The 16,013-nt window shown below is 27.9% G+C and overlaps 1 protein-coding gene across 1 annotated transcript; it reads right to left on the bottom strand.

Moving 5' to 3' along the window:
- Positions 1-2,655: 2,655 nt before the first annotated feature.
- Positions 2,656-15,061, bottom strand: LOC107443254 (glycogen synthase kinase 3 beta homolog shaggy). The gene is made up of 9 exons (XM_016057064.3): positions 14,653-15,061; positions 11,445-11,635; positions 10,371-10,454; positions 10,181-10,291; positions 9,968-10,098; positions 8,751-8,857; positions 7,192-7,385; positions 6,628-6,814; positions 2,656-5,577 (listed from the first exon to the last, which is right to left on the bottom strand). The coding sequence occupies exons 1-9, from the start codon at positions 14,735-14,737 to the stop codon at positions 5,360-5,362; spliced, it is 1,308 nt and encodes a 435-aa protein (XP_015912550.1). The 5' UTR covers positions 14,738-15,061; the 3' UTR covers positions 2,656-5,359.
- Between the last annotated feature and the right edge of the window lie 952 nt (positions 15,062-16,013).

Genomic DNA, 16,013 nt, shown 5'->3' with positions numbered 1-16,013 from the left:
TATTGTCTATCATCTGAAAATTCTATCGGCTGATTTAAAAGAAAGATATTCTGATTTAAAACAAATTTATTTTCCAACATGGATGTTGCAGTCCATGTTAGTGGATTTGTCTGATATATCAAATATATCAAGAAGAACTTGCAGAAATGCAAAATGATGAGCCAGTTAAAACCTTATTTAATATGAAAGGAGTGATGGCATGGCTTCGTGAGGAAACAGAAAACAAATACCCAAATTCAATCAAAGGTGCAAGAAAACTATTGTTACCGATTCCATCTTCATATTTAGCTGAATGTGGATTTAGTGCTGTAAATGATTTTATTGATAAAAAAAAATCGTCTAGATATAACACAACGGGGAGACTTGAGACTGAGGCTAACCAAATTGGAATCTAAGTAAAAATCTATGTGCAGCAAGCATCAAGGGCAAGAATCTCACTTAATTAAAATATTATAGAAAAATATTTATTAAATTTATTTCGAATTTGAATTTTAGTTCTTCATTATATGTTCTGAAAATTTACTTACTTTGCTTCGCTAACAATTTCCTAAGTTTCTTAAGTGAACAATTTGATTTTTTTAATATATTAAAAATTATGTATATGTTACATAGGGGGCAATAAGAATTTTAGAAAGGCTTAGGTGGGGCATGGTACAAAAAAGGTTGGGAAACACTGCTCTAAATGAATTATATGCAGCATAATTTAAATGAATATTATGCAGCATAATGTAAATTTACTTTCATCTCTAATCACATGTATTATTCTACCAGAAAAAATATTTACAAACGAAAGAGATGCCAAGTATAAATTCTAGTTCTAATATTTTTAAATAAAATATACAAAAATCTTTATATATAAAGGCGAGTGATGATTTTTTGATTCTTCCGGGTTTCTGGAAATTCGGATTGCGGTTAGCAAAAAATCTGGAGCACAATCACCCGAATAATCGGGTGATGTGCTCTAATAAACTAATAACCATAGATTTACATTGACCGTAATATTTTCCATTTACGACATTAAATGAACTTAGGTAAAGAAATTTTTTTATTATGCCTATTGTACTTTAGAATTTACAACTTTGAATATTATTTGGATATTATAAGGTTTAGGCAGTGCAGTCGAACCTTGATTCATCGTTCCCGCATCCTACGATTTCCTGCGTTGTATTATTTTGTCTTAACACAATGCTATTCTTAAGTTAATAATTTTCGTTTAGATCGTTTTCAAAACTAGGAGCTTACAACTATCGCACAGAATTTTTTTAAGAAAATTGAGGTTAATTTGTTTTGCATAGACAAGCAGTAACTCCTGATGCTAATATTAAAAAAAATGTGGATTTGTTACAATTTGGGTCAAACAGGTTTGATGTTTATGCATCAGTTCCTAAAAATTTTGAAATTTGTTATCGGTTCAAGAAACTTAAGAAATTCAAAGTGATACCAATGAAGACCAAACTTCTAGCAACCAATTAGAGCAAAGATTTGCAGAAGGCTGCAGGGTCTTTAAATAAATGAGTAATTTTTTGAAAAGGAACAGCTGTGTGCAACAAATGCCAAACATTTATGGTCTGCGCTGAGAAGAGGGCCAAAATTTCCAAGCACTTTAAATATATTTATTTATCTTTCTTTTAAAACCTAAATATTTTTTTAGGACGTGCATAATCTTTGTAACCCAAATTTTTTATACTTGTTGTTAATTTTTTGCGTTTTCTATTCATTACTCCCCACATTTATCATTTTCCTGTATCTATCATTTGTAACGAATGATCAGAGAAACAATCGATGGAGGTTCTACCGTAATTGCCTAATTTCGCAGAATTTTGATTGTTTTTAAAAGCAAGGCTCAGTTCATTGAAGATCGATAGGACTATTAGTTAAAAGGTTATAAATTTTCAAAAACAAAAATTATTAAGACTAGAATGCATAGGAAACTGGACAAATATTTTTTTAGTATTTTTTTTACACTATTTAAGTCAAATTATATGGGACCAGGTTTGAGATGTTAGGACTAAAAGGCTATCTCAATTTTTCTCCTATACTTCATTGGTATAAATTATTTTTCTCATCTTACAGCCTAACTTTAAATTAGACATGCTAAGTAAAGCAACATATTAAAAATTTACTGTACAAGGGAGAGTGACACTTAACAGCTCGCTGCTGAGAACTTTTGTGAAGTTTACAATGATTTATTTGTTTCTCTGTTCAAATTGCCTATCAGACATACCTAGTATTTTAAAATATCAGTCATAGATAAAAGTAAGTTAAATGCTAAAAAACTCTCCCTTTGGAGCTAATTCAAATGTAACAGTTCTCTAGAATCTACCAAAATATTTATTGTTCCTAAGCCTGAAAACTACCAAGAAAGGACATCACATTGATTTAATTAAAAGTCAAAGAAGCTGAGATTAAATATTCAGAATAACCAATTCGACACCTGGAAATGTTTTTTTCAACTCACAGTCATTACCTTTGGATTTATAATAATAACTTTGATATAAAAAATAACACTTTTCCAGGGGCATGACTATCATGTTACCACATGAAAACTGCCTTAAAAATATTTTTACGATGTGAAATTATTACAATTATTACATAATTACAACCTGAAATTATAGTACAAATATGCCAAAGCTAACAATAAATAATCCCACACAATCGCGACGTGTAATAATTTTATTTTATTATTTTTTTTCTACATCTAAATTACCTAACAGTAAGCAATATACAAAGGGAAACATAGTGCATCAATGCACGAGAACATGGTCCTGTTTATGTTCATTAATATTATGTATGAAGTGCGAAAAAAATCAAAATAATTACAATTTATCCATTAAAAATGCCTCTTGTAATTTACATGCATCAGAATTTCACAACACGGAAAACAGACGGTGCTCGGTCAGTTGCCATATTCATATTCTTTCATGCGATGAGTGGGCTTTCTTGAGCTGCTAAAGAACATAGCTTTTTATGGTATTCTATAGTCAACAACACTAAGAAATGCACAGTTTTCATTATACACCAGTATAAACATTATGACTACAGCAATAAATATACATACACTAGTTATTTATACAAATTGATTTTGCATCATAAATAGAATTCATATCTTCACTTATACTGGCAAGAAAGAGTATTACTAAGCTAAATTTGCTAGAACACTCCTTTTTTTATCATCTTAAAAAAGTAATGAAAGCATTTGCTTTGTTTGTTTTTTTATTAAAAAAAAAAAGAAACATACAAGCATTAGTGTTGCTGGTTAAATGAGGTTCTCAAAATTCATAAATTTGGCTGGGAGAGGACAAAAAAGCAAATTAATACTTTAAGCTGAATAATAGATACATATAAACAGATTTAGAGCAGTTTCGATACTTCAAAATAATATTCCAAATAAACTGTATGATTCTGTAGAGGGTGCAAGAAGCATTGCAAGCTTAATGTAGGAAAAAGCCAAGATCATGAAATTTTATGAAAAACATAAATGCCCGTGTTTGGAACGGACAAGGATTTATACACAATTATCTATCTAACAATAAATACTAAAATATGCAAATTGTTCAAAATCAAGTGCACAAATAGCCATTAATAAATGATGCGGTATATAGACAATACTTTTTTTTAAAAAAAATTATTAGTTATATCAGAAAGAAAAACAAGACATAAATTCAATGAAATCACTTCATTCACACACACAAAAATTAAAGCTTTATAATTTTGAAGCCAATATATTAAGTATAAATAAAGAGGCACTCTATTCTATAATTCAAACATCACATTTAAATACACTGTACAGTATAAAACTGTCATCCAATCACAGGGATATACAATATATTTTCAGAAGCAGACCTGAAAAATTAACAGGGATGCCAACTTGCATCAATGCCCCCCCCCCTAATAATAATTACACAGAAATGCAACATCAAGCTAATGCAAGTAACAATAATAACTATTCATTTCCATAAAAATTAAGAGCATATGGAAGTATTTGAAAATTTGCTATGAATTTTATAAACAAAAATATGTATGGTCATGTATTTAAGATAGTTTTGTCTCTAATCCACAAAAAAGGATTAAAAATATATATATATCATAATTAGAAACAAAAATCTAGAAGTTGGCATCCCAGAATAAATATCAGTCTAAATGTTTTTTCTTTCTTCCTTTTTGAACATGAAATTGCATAAAACATTATATATTTATTTTCATACTGTACAATTGCTAGCTGAATCAGCCAGAAATAATTTTATTTGTAGTTTATTCACACTTTCAATGCAAAGAGCAGGCTGCCTAAAACAAAGCTTCTCAAAAGCTAAAAATATGACAAGTGTTTCAGAAATAGTGTTAAGAGATTTTTTTTATTTTGCACAATTTTGTAATGAATTATGATTATCGCCCAGAGAGAGAAAAAGATAGATATATATATAGAGAGAGAGAAAGAGTTAAAATTTTGGAAGTTCCACCTAATTTTTTTATCACTAAAAGAGAAGATAGAAAACACGCAGAAACCTTAGTCATAGAGCATCTTCATTAATTAAGCACTGTGCACTAAATCCTTTAAAAACATAAGTAACATTTTCCATAATCAGTTATATAAATATGCAAAATTCAGTAAACGTATGATCAATAAATAAACCATATACATATGAATATTTAATTCGATGATATTGTTACTAATAACACTTTGGTTATGAAAGAAGAAAAAAAAGCACCAAAACGAATAGGGCGCCTCAGCAATTTTTTTGATTAAGGTTTCTGTATTTGATCTATTTGCGAAAGGTTGTTTCTAAACAAAACATAAATAATAAATTTTATATACACAAATTTAATAAAAATGATTGGTAAAAAAAATTGTATTACATAGATATGAAAAAGCTGTACACAAAAATATTGAATACATAAATTTAAATTCATTAAAAACCGATAAAATTTCACTGATAACCCAAATTTTAAAATACAATTGTAAGATCAACTCTTGATACACAACATAATTGAGTAAACATTAAAAATAATTTTGTAACAGAATCAAAAATAACTTTAATGCAATATTTTGCAACAATAGTAATAAAAAAAAATCAACTTCTAAAACATGAGATAACCAAAGAAACTTAAATTTTGGTTGAAAGTTTTCATTGGTTGCATCCCATTATTTAACAAAACATTTATAAGTTCGAATTTATTTACAACCTAGCTCAGGTACCGCAACACTGTACTGAGTGTTATTCGAGACAGATCTCCTTGTCAAAACCAATCTACAGGGGGAGATTTGGTCTCCGGTTTTGGTTTTTACAACAGAATGGCTATAGCCCACAATAATCGAAAATAAGGCTTAGCTGCCTGCCCCCTTCTGAAAATATTAAAAATGTCATGCAGTTGCAGTGGAAGTCGAAGCCCCTATCTGGGTGGCACTGCTACCAGAAGCTGATAGTGAATTGCTAATTGAAGAATCTGCGGCTAAATGTGACATCCCACCAGAACTGGCATCCGAAATAGGGTTGTTTGTTCCAATCGTATTATTTTGACTACTGTTGCGTATGTGCAGAGGAATCAGGATGGAATTTAAAGATGGCTGAATCTTTAACTCTGGAATGAAACAGTTATTTAGAGAGTTAATTTACACAAATTCAATTCATTGGTAATATTTTTGCAAAAATGAATATGCCTCTCATATAATTGAAATTTATTAAAATTTAAAAAATCCATTAAATTTCATAAAATAATATAAATTTCATAACTATTGCATAACATACTAAATACAGAAGGGAACCAGAAAAGTTGTCCCTTAAAAAGGGATGTCCTGTATTTAGAGAGTAAAATAAAAACTAGTCAACTAATCTAGTCATCATATTAATCTTTTATTTTAATGTTCATTTCTCCCCATGACAGATAACATGTAAAAATAATATTTGAGTGCAAAATTACACTTCTTGGCAGACCCTCACAGCCCAAGAAAGAGTCCATATGATTGGCTCATCTTGGATTATTCTTTTAAATCAGCAATCCATTACTGTTTCAGAATAATCTAGTTTCTCTTTGCCGTTGATATTTGTACTCCTTTTATTCCAATACCCCGAAAATTCTTTGCTTTTTTCGACATGTTTCCAACTGTTTTTTTAAAAGGCTGTTCTTTATCTCCCTGTAGCAGCAATATTCAAGAGAGGGATAATATACTAACACAGGTTATTTCAATTAATATTTTGCTCACCCTTTACTGAGTAAACACATTAAGCCTCCCCTTGAAAGAAACCAAAGTTCAATGGAGTTGACCTTTTCTTGAGATACTACTGTATTCTAAATACTAAGAGTTCTGGGGATTATAGTCAAAAAAATATAAAATTACACCATCACACTAATAACTGATTTTAAATTATTCACTGCAATATTTACCATTAATGATTGAAATTAAATGAACTTGAATGCAAAATGTCTTTATTATGTTCATTACACTTTTAAACTTATAGCTTAGAATAGTAATAGGCATTTGATTCACTACAGAAAGTTACAGGATTTGTTTTAAAGTTACAGAGTTTTAGTTTATGAAGGAGAAGGAAAAAAAATCTTTAAAATTGAGCAGTTGAAAAACTTATACTAATGCTTAGAATTTAAATTTAAAAATAAATAAACAAAGCTCACCATGCTCAGTAAAATTGAAAAGAGGAGGCAACTCTCGAGAGTTGGGCAATCGTGTACCAGGTTCTCTTAATTCATCAAAGAAAGGGTGTGCACAGGCTTGTAGAGGAGTACATCGAACAGATGGAGTATATTCTAAAAGCTTAGACACTAGATCAACAGCTTCTGGGGGTGTTCTAGCACGAAACACCTAGAGCATATTAATAAATTGATAAATATATTTTTTTCTTTTTTAATAATTTATACAAAACAAATGCTACATTTATACTGTGAATCTTCATCAAAGCAGCAACCTTTATCATTGTAAAGATTACTTTTTTGACTTAATTATATAATAATTAAAATCATATACACTTAAAAATGCAGAACCCTATAAATATTTATATAAAATAAATAAAGTCATTTTAAAATTATATTAAAAAGTGTATAAAAATGTAACATGTACTACTGGAACAAGTTATAGACTATGTCACTAATAGAAGCTATATTTTTTATGGTTTTAGTCTCTTCAGAAATTTGGATTAGAAAGCACAAAAAATAAATAAAAATCTGGTTAAATAAACAAACCTTGCTCCAAGGATGAGCTTTAATCATAGGGAAACGAAATTCTGTGTAATTTCTGTTCATTTCTCTAATCTGCTCTTTAGTAGGTGTGCCAAGAACTTTGATTATTTCAACAAGTTGATCCACCCCGCTATCACCAGGAAAGATGGGTTGCCCAAGAAGTAATTCCGCAAGCACGCAACCAGCTGACCACACATCTACATTTGAAATAAAAACATCACAATGCTATCTAATCCTTTAATATAGAACACTGAAGGTTGATTTTTGTGTTTGGAAATAAAATTAAGAGAAAACAAAAATAATTTTTTTTAAAACAAAAAGAGACAAATACATTTTATCAGACACTTCTTCTATAAAAAGTAAGTTTTCTTCTACACAACAGCAAAAAGGCATCATGTGCGGTCTTTTTGCAGGCATGGGGTTGTCTTTGACCAATCTAGCAAGGTTGAAATGATTCAAAACGATATTTGAGTAAGAAGAAAAAATAATAGTGTAAAACTTTAAATTACAATTTAATATTAGCTGAATGTAAAATAATTTCCAGTTTAAAATACATACATTTTCAATTAAATCTATTTAGTTTTATGTTTACTTAAATTAATCAAAAATATATTTAAAACTTATTAAATATGCAGTCTCCAAGTGTAATTAATTCCAGGTGATAATAAGTCTGCCAAGTGTAATTTAAATTTATTTATTTACATTAATTTCTCCTACATTAGGAATCTGACAAATTGAGTCTTTATCTCTACAAATTAATAAAAGTATTAAAATTGTATTTTTTCACTAATATTTTCTAGAATTATTTCTCAAAAATAATGGAAATACTAAATAGTGATTGGATATAAATCATAACTCATTACAAATAAAAAATCATATTAAAAAAGTATGTAAATCATATTGTATAAGTACGTAAAAAAGCATGTGTAGCTATGAATCAAAAAAAGTTTTAAAAAAAGTCATATCACTTGGAACCCCCAGGAAATGGTTTCGTTGCCCTGGAGTGCCAAACACTCACTATCAGCTTTTTATTTTTATCAATATTAAGCTTTGGAGTGACTTTAGGTGATTCATTGAACTAACCAAACACTAGAGCTAAATACACCAATAATGTTCTATGTGGTCTGTTCCAGGTAAGAACTTATACTTCATAATGGTGTGGATTGCCAATTATTCCTGTTTCAATATAATCAATTTTTTAAAAATGTTTTGAATGTTTTTCGAGCCTAATATGATCTTTTTTAAGCAGGTGAGGTTTATAAAATAAAGGTGAAAATTTAAACTACTAGGTTAAAGTTAAATAATAAAGATGCTTAAGTTGACATATCTAACCTTCAAATTTTCTCTTTAGCAACAATATTTAAAAATACAATAGCGCCGTGAGATAAACCAGTTAGTGAGATACCAATGAGCAAAATGCTAAATTTTTCAATAAGTCTTCGAGCATAATACAGAGATACAGTTATGTTTTTTTCTTTCTACCTTCTCAGTACTTCTAACACAATGAAAAGCTTTAAAGGCTTTTCAAGACCTTTACTTAATGAAAAAAGTGTGTTTAGTACCTATCATTGTAGTATAATCAGTTGCACCAAATATGAGTTCTGGAGCTCGATAGTACCGTGAGCAAATGTAGGAAACATTTGGCTCTCCATTTATCAGATGTTTAGCACTAGAATAAAAAATAATACATTAAAAATTTTAATAACAACAGCATAAAACACTAGTTATGATCAAGAACTTTCTATAAAAACAGGAAATATTCTTAGAAAACATTTCTTCAGAGAATAAGTATTTAGCAAGACTCAAGGTATTTAGCAACATTTTACAATACAAACACCTTTTAAGCATTTTAAAAAAATATACATATTTCAGCAATTTCCTCCTAAGAAATTATTATATTACTGGCATAAAAATATACCGAAAAACATTTTTTAAAAAAAATGGCATATATCTTAACTTTCATGAATCATGAAAGTGAGACCAACTTTATTTTTCTTTGAAATGGACCACCATTAAAATAAAGCTATATATAAATATATGAACAATAAATATTATAAAGCACTAGGGCAATATAATATTACAACTTCTTTAAACTGTTGGGAAAAGCATCACAATCTTCCAGGCAATTTCTTTGTGTTGTGCTTATATTGATTTTAATTAAATCTGGAAATTGTAAAGTAGCTATTTGGAAACAATTTGATGTAAACTTAGGAAACAGACTATTAGGAAAAAGGGTGTGTAGCTAATTATATCAAATTTATATCAAACATAATTTAAAATGTCATCTTAGAGTATGAAAAATCTGATCATTAATATAAAAGTTGTTAGCTTTTATTTTGATAAAAGCTAAGTTAAATTACCAAAATAATTTGAAGATTTCTACTGCATGCAAAAATATTCAAATGCATCACTATTTTCATTTAAAAAAAAACAGTGCTTTTACAAATGTGCTTGTCTTGCCTTTTTCATTATGAAAGAAAAAAATTGGAGATTTTTTTAAAAAAGATCAACTGGTAAAGTACTTAAAACTATAAGAAAATCATTGATTTAGTAAGACTAAAATAGGTTCAATAAAATATTAAGATTTTTAAAAAAGGCTGATCCAATTTTGAAAAATTTAGTAATTTATACATTTGCAAAATCAGTTTTATGAAATATTTCATCATTACTAGCAAAGACTATGAATATTTGAAAAATATCACAGCACAATCTTTAAAAATTAATAATAAACAAATAAGTAAATAATAAAACAGTTCACAATATAAAACAAAAGTTTTACCTGCCAAAGTCGCACAATTTTAATACACCACTTTCAGGATCTAGTAATAAGTTTTGAGGTTTTATATCACGATGACAAATTCCCAGTGAATGGATATAGGCTAGACTTCGAAATAACTGATACATGTAAAGCTGAAAAAACATGAAACATTGTATCTTCTCACAAAATTAAGTAAAAGCAAAATAATTTAAAGAATAATAAAAGTGATTATACCTTAATGAAAGAAATAGGTATAGTCTGCTTTGATTTACTGTATTGTCTAGCAGCTCTATAGACTGTTTCAGGGATAAATTCCAAAACTAAGTTCAAATAAACCTCATCTTTCTACAAGAGAAAACAATAAAATAGAAGAGCCATTCAAAAAGTAAAGGAAAAAAGTACATAGTAGAAGGTAAATACTAACCTTGTCACCACTCGAATAAAAAAAATACTTCAATTTGACAATATTGCAGTGGTCGAGTCGTCTCATAATTTGAAGTTCTCGATTCTAAATTACAATAGAAGAGAAATGAAAATTATTATTAAATGATAAAAACTCACACAGCACTTTAGGGCTGTTTCTTCAATGATTAATGGTCATAACAAAACTCTACTTAAAATTGAATCATGGCCAATCAAAAAATACTAATTTTGTTCATAAGCAGAAATTTTTTTTAAATGGCTACTTTAATATATATTTATTTAAGCAATATTAACAAATTATGAACTATCATAATCCTTATTTCCAAAAATACTATTGTCACATGCTAATAATTTTTCAAAGAATTTGGATATAGTGGACAACTGTCAATCGTGGATTTCAAATCAATATTAAAGTATCCAAAATAATTAGGAATTTTGCATATTGTGGACTTATATAGACTTCAAAGTGGCTCAAAGTAAAAAATTGTGGCAACATTTCACACACAAAAAAAAAAATTAAGACATTTTTGGTGCAATATATATTCATCTATTTTTAAGAAGGGGAAAGAAAGAACCAAAGAATATTGTAAGAATTTTCAAATTAATTAATGAAATAAAGTAAAAACATGGTAAACATTCATAATTTTAAAATAAAAAATTTAGATAAGAAAAAGTTCACCAGAAATAATTTTAATTGATTCAGATTTTGGTAAAAATGTGTCATAACCAAGGTAAATGTTATCGTACAGAAAATTATCGAGCAGTTTAGTTTTTAAACTAAATAAATGGCATTAAATTAAATACTAAATTTTAAAGATAGCACAGTTTGTTTTATGATTAATTTTTAGCGAGGATTTTTATAATCATATAAATAATAGAAAAAGACAGTGACCAAGTATAGCTCTTGGTGACACAATGTAACAGCTAAAAATGAATAATTTTAAAATTATGACACTCATTTCAAGTTCATGAACAAATATAAAAAATGCTAACAATCCATGTTTTTATATTTATTCTTCTTGAGCAACAAACTATTTTAACAAATCAAATTAAAAGGGCATAAGCCACAAATTACCTTAAAACGTTTATCTTGTAAGACTTTTTTAATGGCTATAAGCTCCCCAGTCTCAAACAAACGAGCTTGATACACAACACCAAACGATCCATTTCCAATGACCTTAGTATCAGTATAAGATATTTCTTGTGGCCTTTCAGGTCCTTGTCCAGGAGTTGCTACAACAGTTGTCACTTTACTGCCATCTTTACCTATAAATATGCATTACTGGTTTTTAATACGAAGAATGTGGAACTGAAAAATTACTCAGTACTTTATACAGATTTTTGATCTAAGATAAACATCTTATTTTCCCCTATTACTTAAAATATATAAAAAAACATTAAAAACTGCACTAGATCTGCACAACTGTTTATCCTTTTGGGGACATTTTATATAATTTTTTTGTAAATGATAAATTGCCAAAGCAAAAGAGGCATAGGTAATAAATCAGTGCTCCCCCTAAGCATTTGTAAAAGGACGGCCAAGCCCTACTTGCCCTTTGATCCCAATAAGTACACTCTTACTTTTTCAAATTCCATTTTGAAAAAAAATAATTCACTGTTTAAATAATTACACACTGATAAAATTATCTGTGTTTATAGTTTTAATTCTTATTATTAGTATTAGAAATATTTACATTGTTACGATTATTCTCAACTGGTTAAATTTTCATAAAAATCTCTTTTTTAGAGGGGATATTGATGCATTTTTAAAGTGATTCTAAAGTTTAATATTATTCTTTAAATAAATATCTTTTTTTCTTCTAAATGAACTTTTAAATGTTCATTTTCTCATAATTTTCAGTTTAAATTATAGAAAAAAGTTTTCAAGTTTTTTATCAATTAATCATTTCTGTGTAGTTTATTCTTTTTTTAAGAAAAAATTGTGCACAATTATTGCTTTTTAGGATATTTTTAATTATTTTTTGAAAACTAAAAATTTTTCTCTTAATTTGATAATAAGAGAGAATTACTTTTTGAGATATGCACATAAAATAATATATGAGAGTAATTTTAAAATTGCTGAGGATAAAATTCAGTTATTACATAATATTACACATTTTGATAAATTTTTATGGTGTTAAATGACTGCCCTTTTCTGAGAGGAACCGCCCTACCCTTTTTATTTCCCGGGGAGAACTCTGTAACAAATATATATATATGCATACAATAAAACTTCCATTAACAGCCACCTCTAAACAATGGTAACGTTTAAAAAATGACCATATGTTTATCCAGGTACAGAATGTCTTCTATAGGATTTATATTATGAGTACAGTGATTCCTGAAGAACAGGGTTGGGGTATTGGACACCTTAAACTGTCCTAAACTGACTAAAACTGTTCTAAACTGCCTAAAAGTGTCCAAAACCTTGAACATTCGGAAAAGATAAAAATTCTATATGTATAGCAATTGTATACTCAATAATTACATATATTATTTAATATTACTTTTATACGATACTTTTTATACAACTAGCTTTAACTTATTAAAGGAAAATAATATAACAGGAAAAGATTTATAACTTCCAAAGCTCCTCAATTCATTGAACAACAAAAGTGAATACATTAACCTTTAAAATTAATAAATATGCTTTTGATACTGTAAAATTATGTTTTTGCATTAGGGTAAATAATTCAATATTAAAAATAATAATACAAATACTTGTAATAATACAAATACTTTTTAATAAAACAAATACTTGTTTTCATAATTGTTTCTTGTTCAAAAGTTAACTTTACAGAACATTATTATTTTTTTTAATTATGGCATAATTAAAATAAAAAGGTTTTGAACAGTTTAAGACAGTTTTGAGCAAAGGGGTTTCGGACAGAATGGTAACCATTCTGTCCTAAACTTTGCTAACTCTTATGAATAAAGACCATTAGATTTTATCATGAATTTTGTATCAGGGTATATCTTAGCCATTTTTTTCATTCAAATTTTTCATCTTTTGTCAAATTACTGTATTAAACAGATCATTATATAAGCAGAAATTTTATAGTAAGGTAGCCTGCAAAAGGTTAAATACCTATATTTTTAAAGAAAATGAAACATTGGCTAACGAAAAAAAATTAAACAAATAAAGACAGTACTCAAATCCAAATAACATGCTTTTAGCCCTGGTCACAGAAGGAAAAAAATAGTGCAGGAAAAAATGGTACAACAAGAAAATTAAAGTTACTTTTTATTATTGAAATATTAGAATTGAATTAGTTTGCTACAAAAGTTTTCTTTAATATTAAAATTTTTTTCCTTAAAAAAAATCACATTAGGATATTTGTATTTGACAAATGACTTTGCACTATTAAGAGATATTATTTAATATTTATCTATTGATCAATAATTTATTAGCTAGGAACTAAAAAATTCAGATTGTTTATTGATAATAAAAATGTTGAAATAAATATATAAAATATTTTAACCTCAATATATTTTAGCTTTATAAAAAAATATCACCGACATAAAAAAATTTATCTTTAGATAAATTGAAACTTAATAAGATGGCTCAACTTATCTATCCACCAATTAATATGAGCATGCAAACACTAATAACCATATTATTTATCATATACTACACATTACTACTAACTCATCTAGACAGGTAATACATATCCAGATCAACAGTCTTATTGTAGGACATATGAAACCAGATTTTGTTATTTTGCATGTCAAAATGTTGCTATAACTGTATCAAAAGTCTTGCTGCAGTATTGAATTAACATCAATGTTTTATGTATGTTGTGGTCAATTATACAAGGGATCAGCAGAGCAATAACTAGCACAAAAAAAAGAATATAATAATGATAAATCACACTTCTTCAAAGCATACACGATATTAATTAAGTATATAACCTTGAATACATACGTAACAGAAGATCAAGATATACGATATGTAAAACTAAAATTATAACAGTATAGTCTCAATAACTTTAATTGAAATGTTTAATATGGACAATAGTTGGTATTAAATACAACATCTGTCTACACACTTAGCTATGAATTTCCGAACGCAGCTCAATCAAATGTACACTTAAAACGATCGTTAAAATCATGACGTGCTATCTTTTTAGTTTCAGCCAAATGCGTATATTTTAAAACAGTTGAAATTAATGCTAAATAAGAACATAAGGCTAAAGATATGGATTTCAGTGAATGGACATTGACGTATGAAAAACACTGAATCGTCAAAAAGAAGATAAGAAACAAATTTTGAAGCAACTTACTAGTTGTCTTGATTCCCGTAAAACTAGGCTGCGACGATTGCTTACTGCTCTCAGCAATCGACGTTGTCCTTGGTCTACTACTCATTTTAAATTACATAAAAACATCAATCAAACACATCTGCACACTTATGTAAACATTAAAAACATCTTGTCTCAAAATATTGTACTCATTCAGAAGTAACTAAGCCTATTTTAAAAAAATACTAATCAAAATTTTTAGTATCAAATAACACAAATGACTGATGTAAAAATATATTGATTAACGATTAAGTCAAATGAAGAGATTACAATAAGAATTAAAAATTTAAGTTTAAGTTACATAAAATGCAATTTTTTTATGAAATCATGATATATCATAGTTTGTCAATTAACGCTCACTTCTCATAAATTTATCATGTTGCCAGCTATCAAATTGTATTAGCCAAAGNACGATGATGTAATCGACCAATCAAATGCCTCTATTTATTAAAAAAGCGGTCAGCCAAGCAACAGCCGAATTTATTATCAAAAATTTTATAATATATATTGATATTTGTAACTTTTCTCAAGCTTTTTCTTTTCAAAAAATTTATTTCATAACCCCAAAAATATATTTCTATCTTAAAAAGAAAACAGCAAAAATATAAATTTTTGAACGATGCAGAATGGATTTTTTTTTTTCGCAAAAAAACAACTTGTACAAAAGATTAATTTAAAACTGTCAATTTATAGTTGACTTCGTATTTAATATGTTTGATAAATAAATTTTTCTACTTTTTCGCCACTCAGAAAACTTAATTTGGCATCGCTCCAGAAATGTTTATAAATATAATTTGATATGCCCTCTATCCATCGGACCTCAAGTTTCATGAAAATTTAACTTCTGTGTAAACTTAATAATCTCCAGTTCAAATAATGCCAGCCTCTATACAAAGCAATGTTTTATTCACCTTTAAAACAGATTAAATTTTCGATAATGGCGCAAGGTTATGTAAAAAAAATTTACCGGGAAAACCTCAATACAAATACTTTTTATGTTGAGGACCGTAATAATCTAATAAAAGCAAACTGCTAACAAGAAAATGACTACGTGTTTAAAGAAATTCATTAACTAGTAAATAATGAATAGGGATCGTATTTTTATTCTAGTAGCAGTCTTCGCTACTAGTCATTGCGCTGCTTATACTTTTTCCAAATTGGCAAAATGTACCTTCAACATTGTGCACATTATAAAAATAATTTATACTAACAATTGCACTGGTGCGATGAATAGTATAATTCAATGGAAAAACTTCCTGTCTTTCCTACTTATTTTTGCCAAAGAAAACTTCCATATGTTAAAATGTGACCAGTTTTATGTTGACGTAATTTGTGATAAATGT

Source organism: Parasteatoda tepidariorum, chromosome 2 (assembly GCF_043381705.1).
Source record: "Parasteatoda tepidariorum isolate YZ-2023 chromosome 2, CAS_Ptep_4.0, whole genome shotgun sequence".
NCBI classification, from domain to species: Eukaryota; Metazoa; Arthropoda; class Arachnida; order Araneae; family Theridiidae; genus Parasteatoda; species Parasteatoda tepidariorum.
Note: the sequence above shows the minus strand (reverse complement) of the source record. Positions and strands in the feature narration are given on the sequence as shown.

Coding starts and splice junctions, on each gene's coding strand:
- LOC107443254 (XM_016057064.3), bottom strand. CDS start 14,737: ATGAGTAGTAGACCAAGGACAACGTCGATTGCTGAGAGCAGTAAGCAA. Junction 10,099..10,180: donor TACCTATTTCTTTCATTAAG/GTATAATCACTT, acceptor ATGTTTTTTCAG/CTTTACATGTATCAGTTATT. Junction 6,815..7,191: donor AAGCTCATCCTTGGAGCAAG/GTTTGTTTATTT, acceptor AATATGCTCTAG/GTGTTTCGTGCTAGAACACC.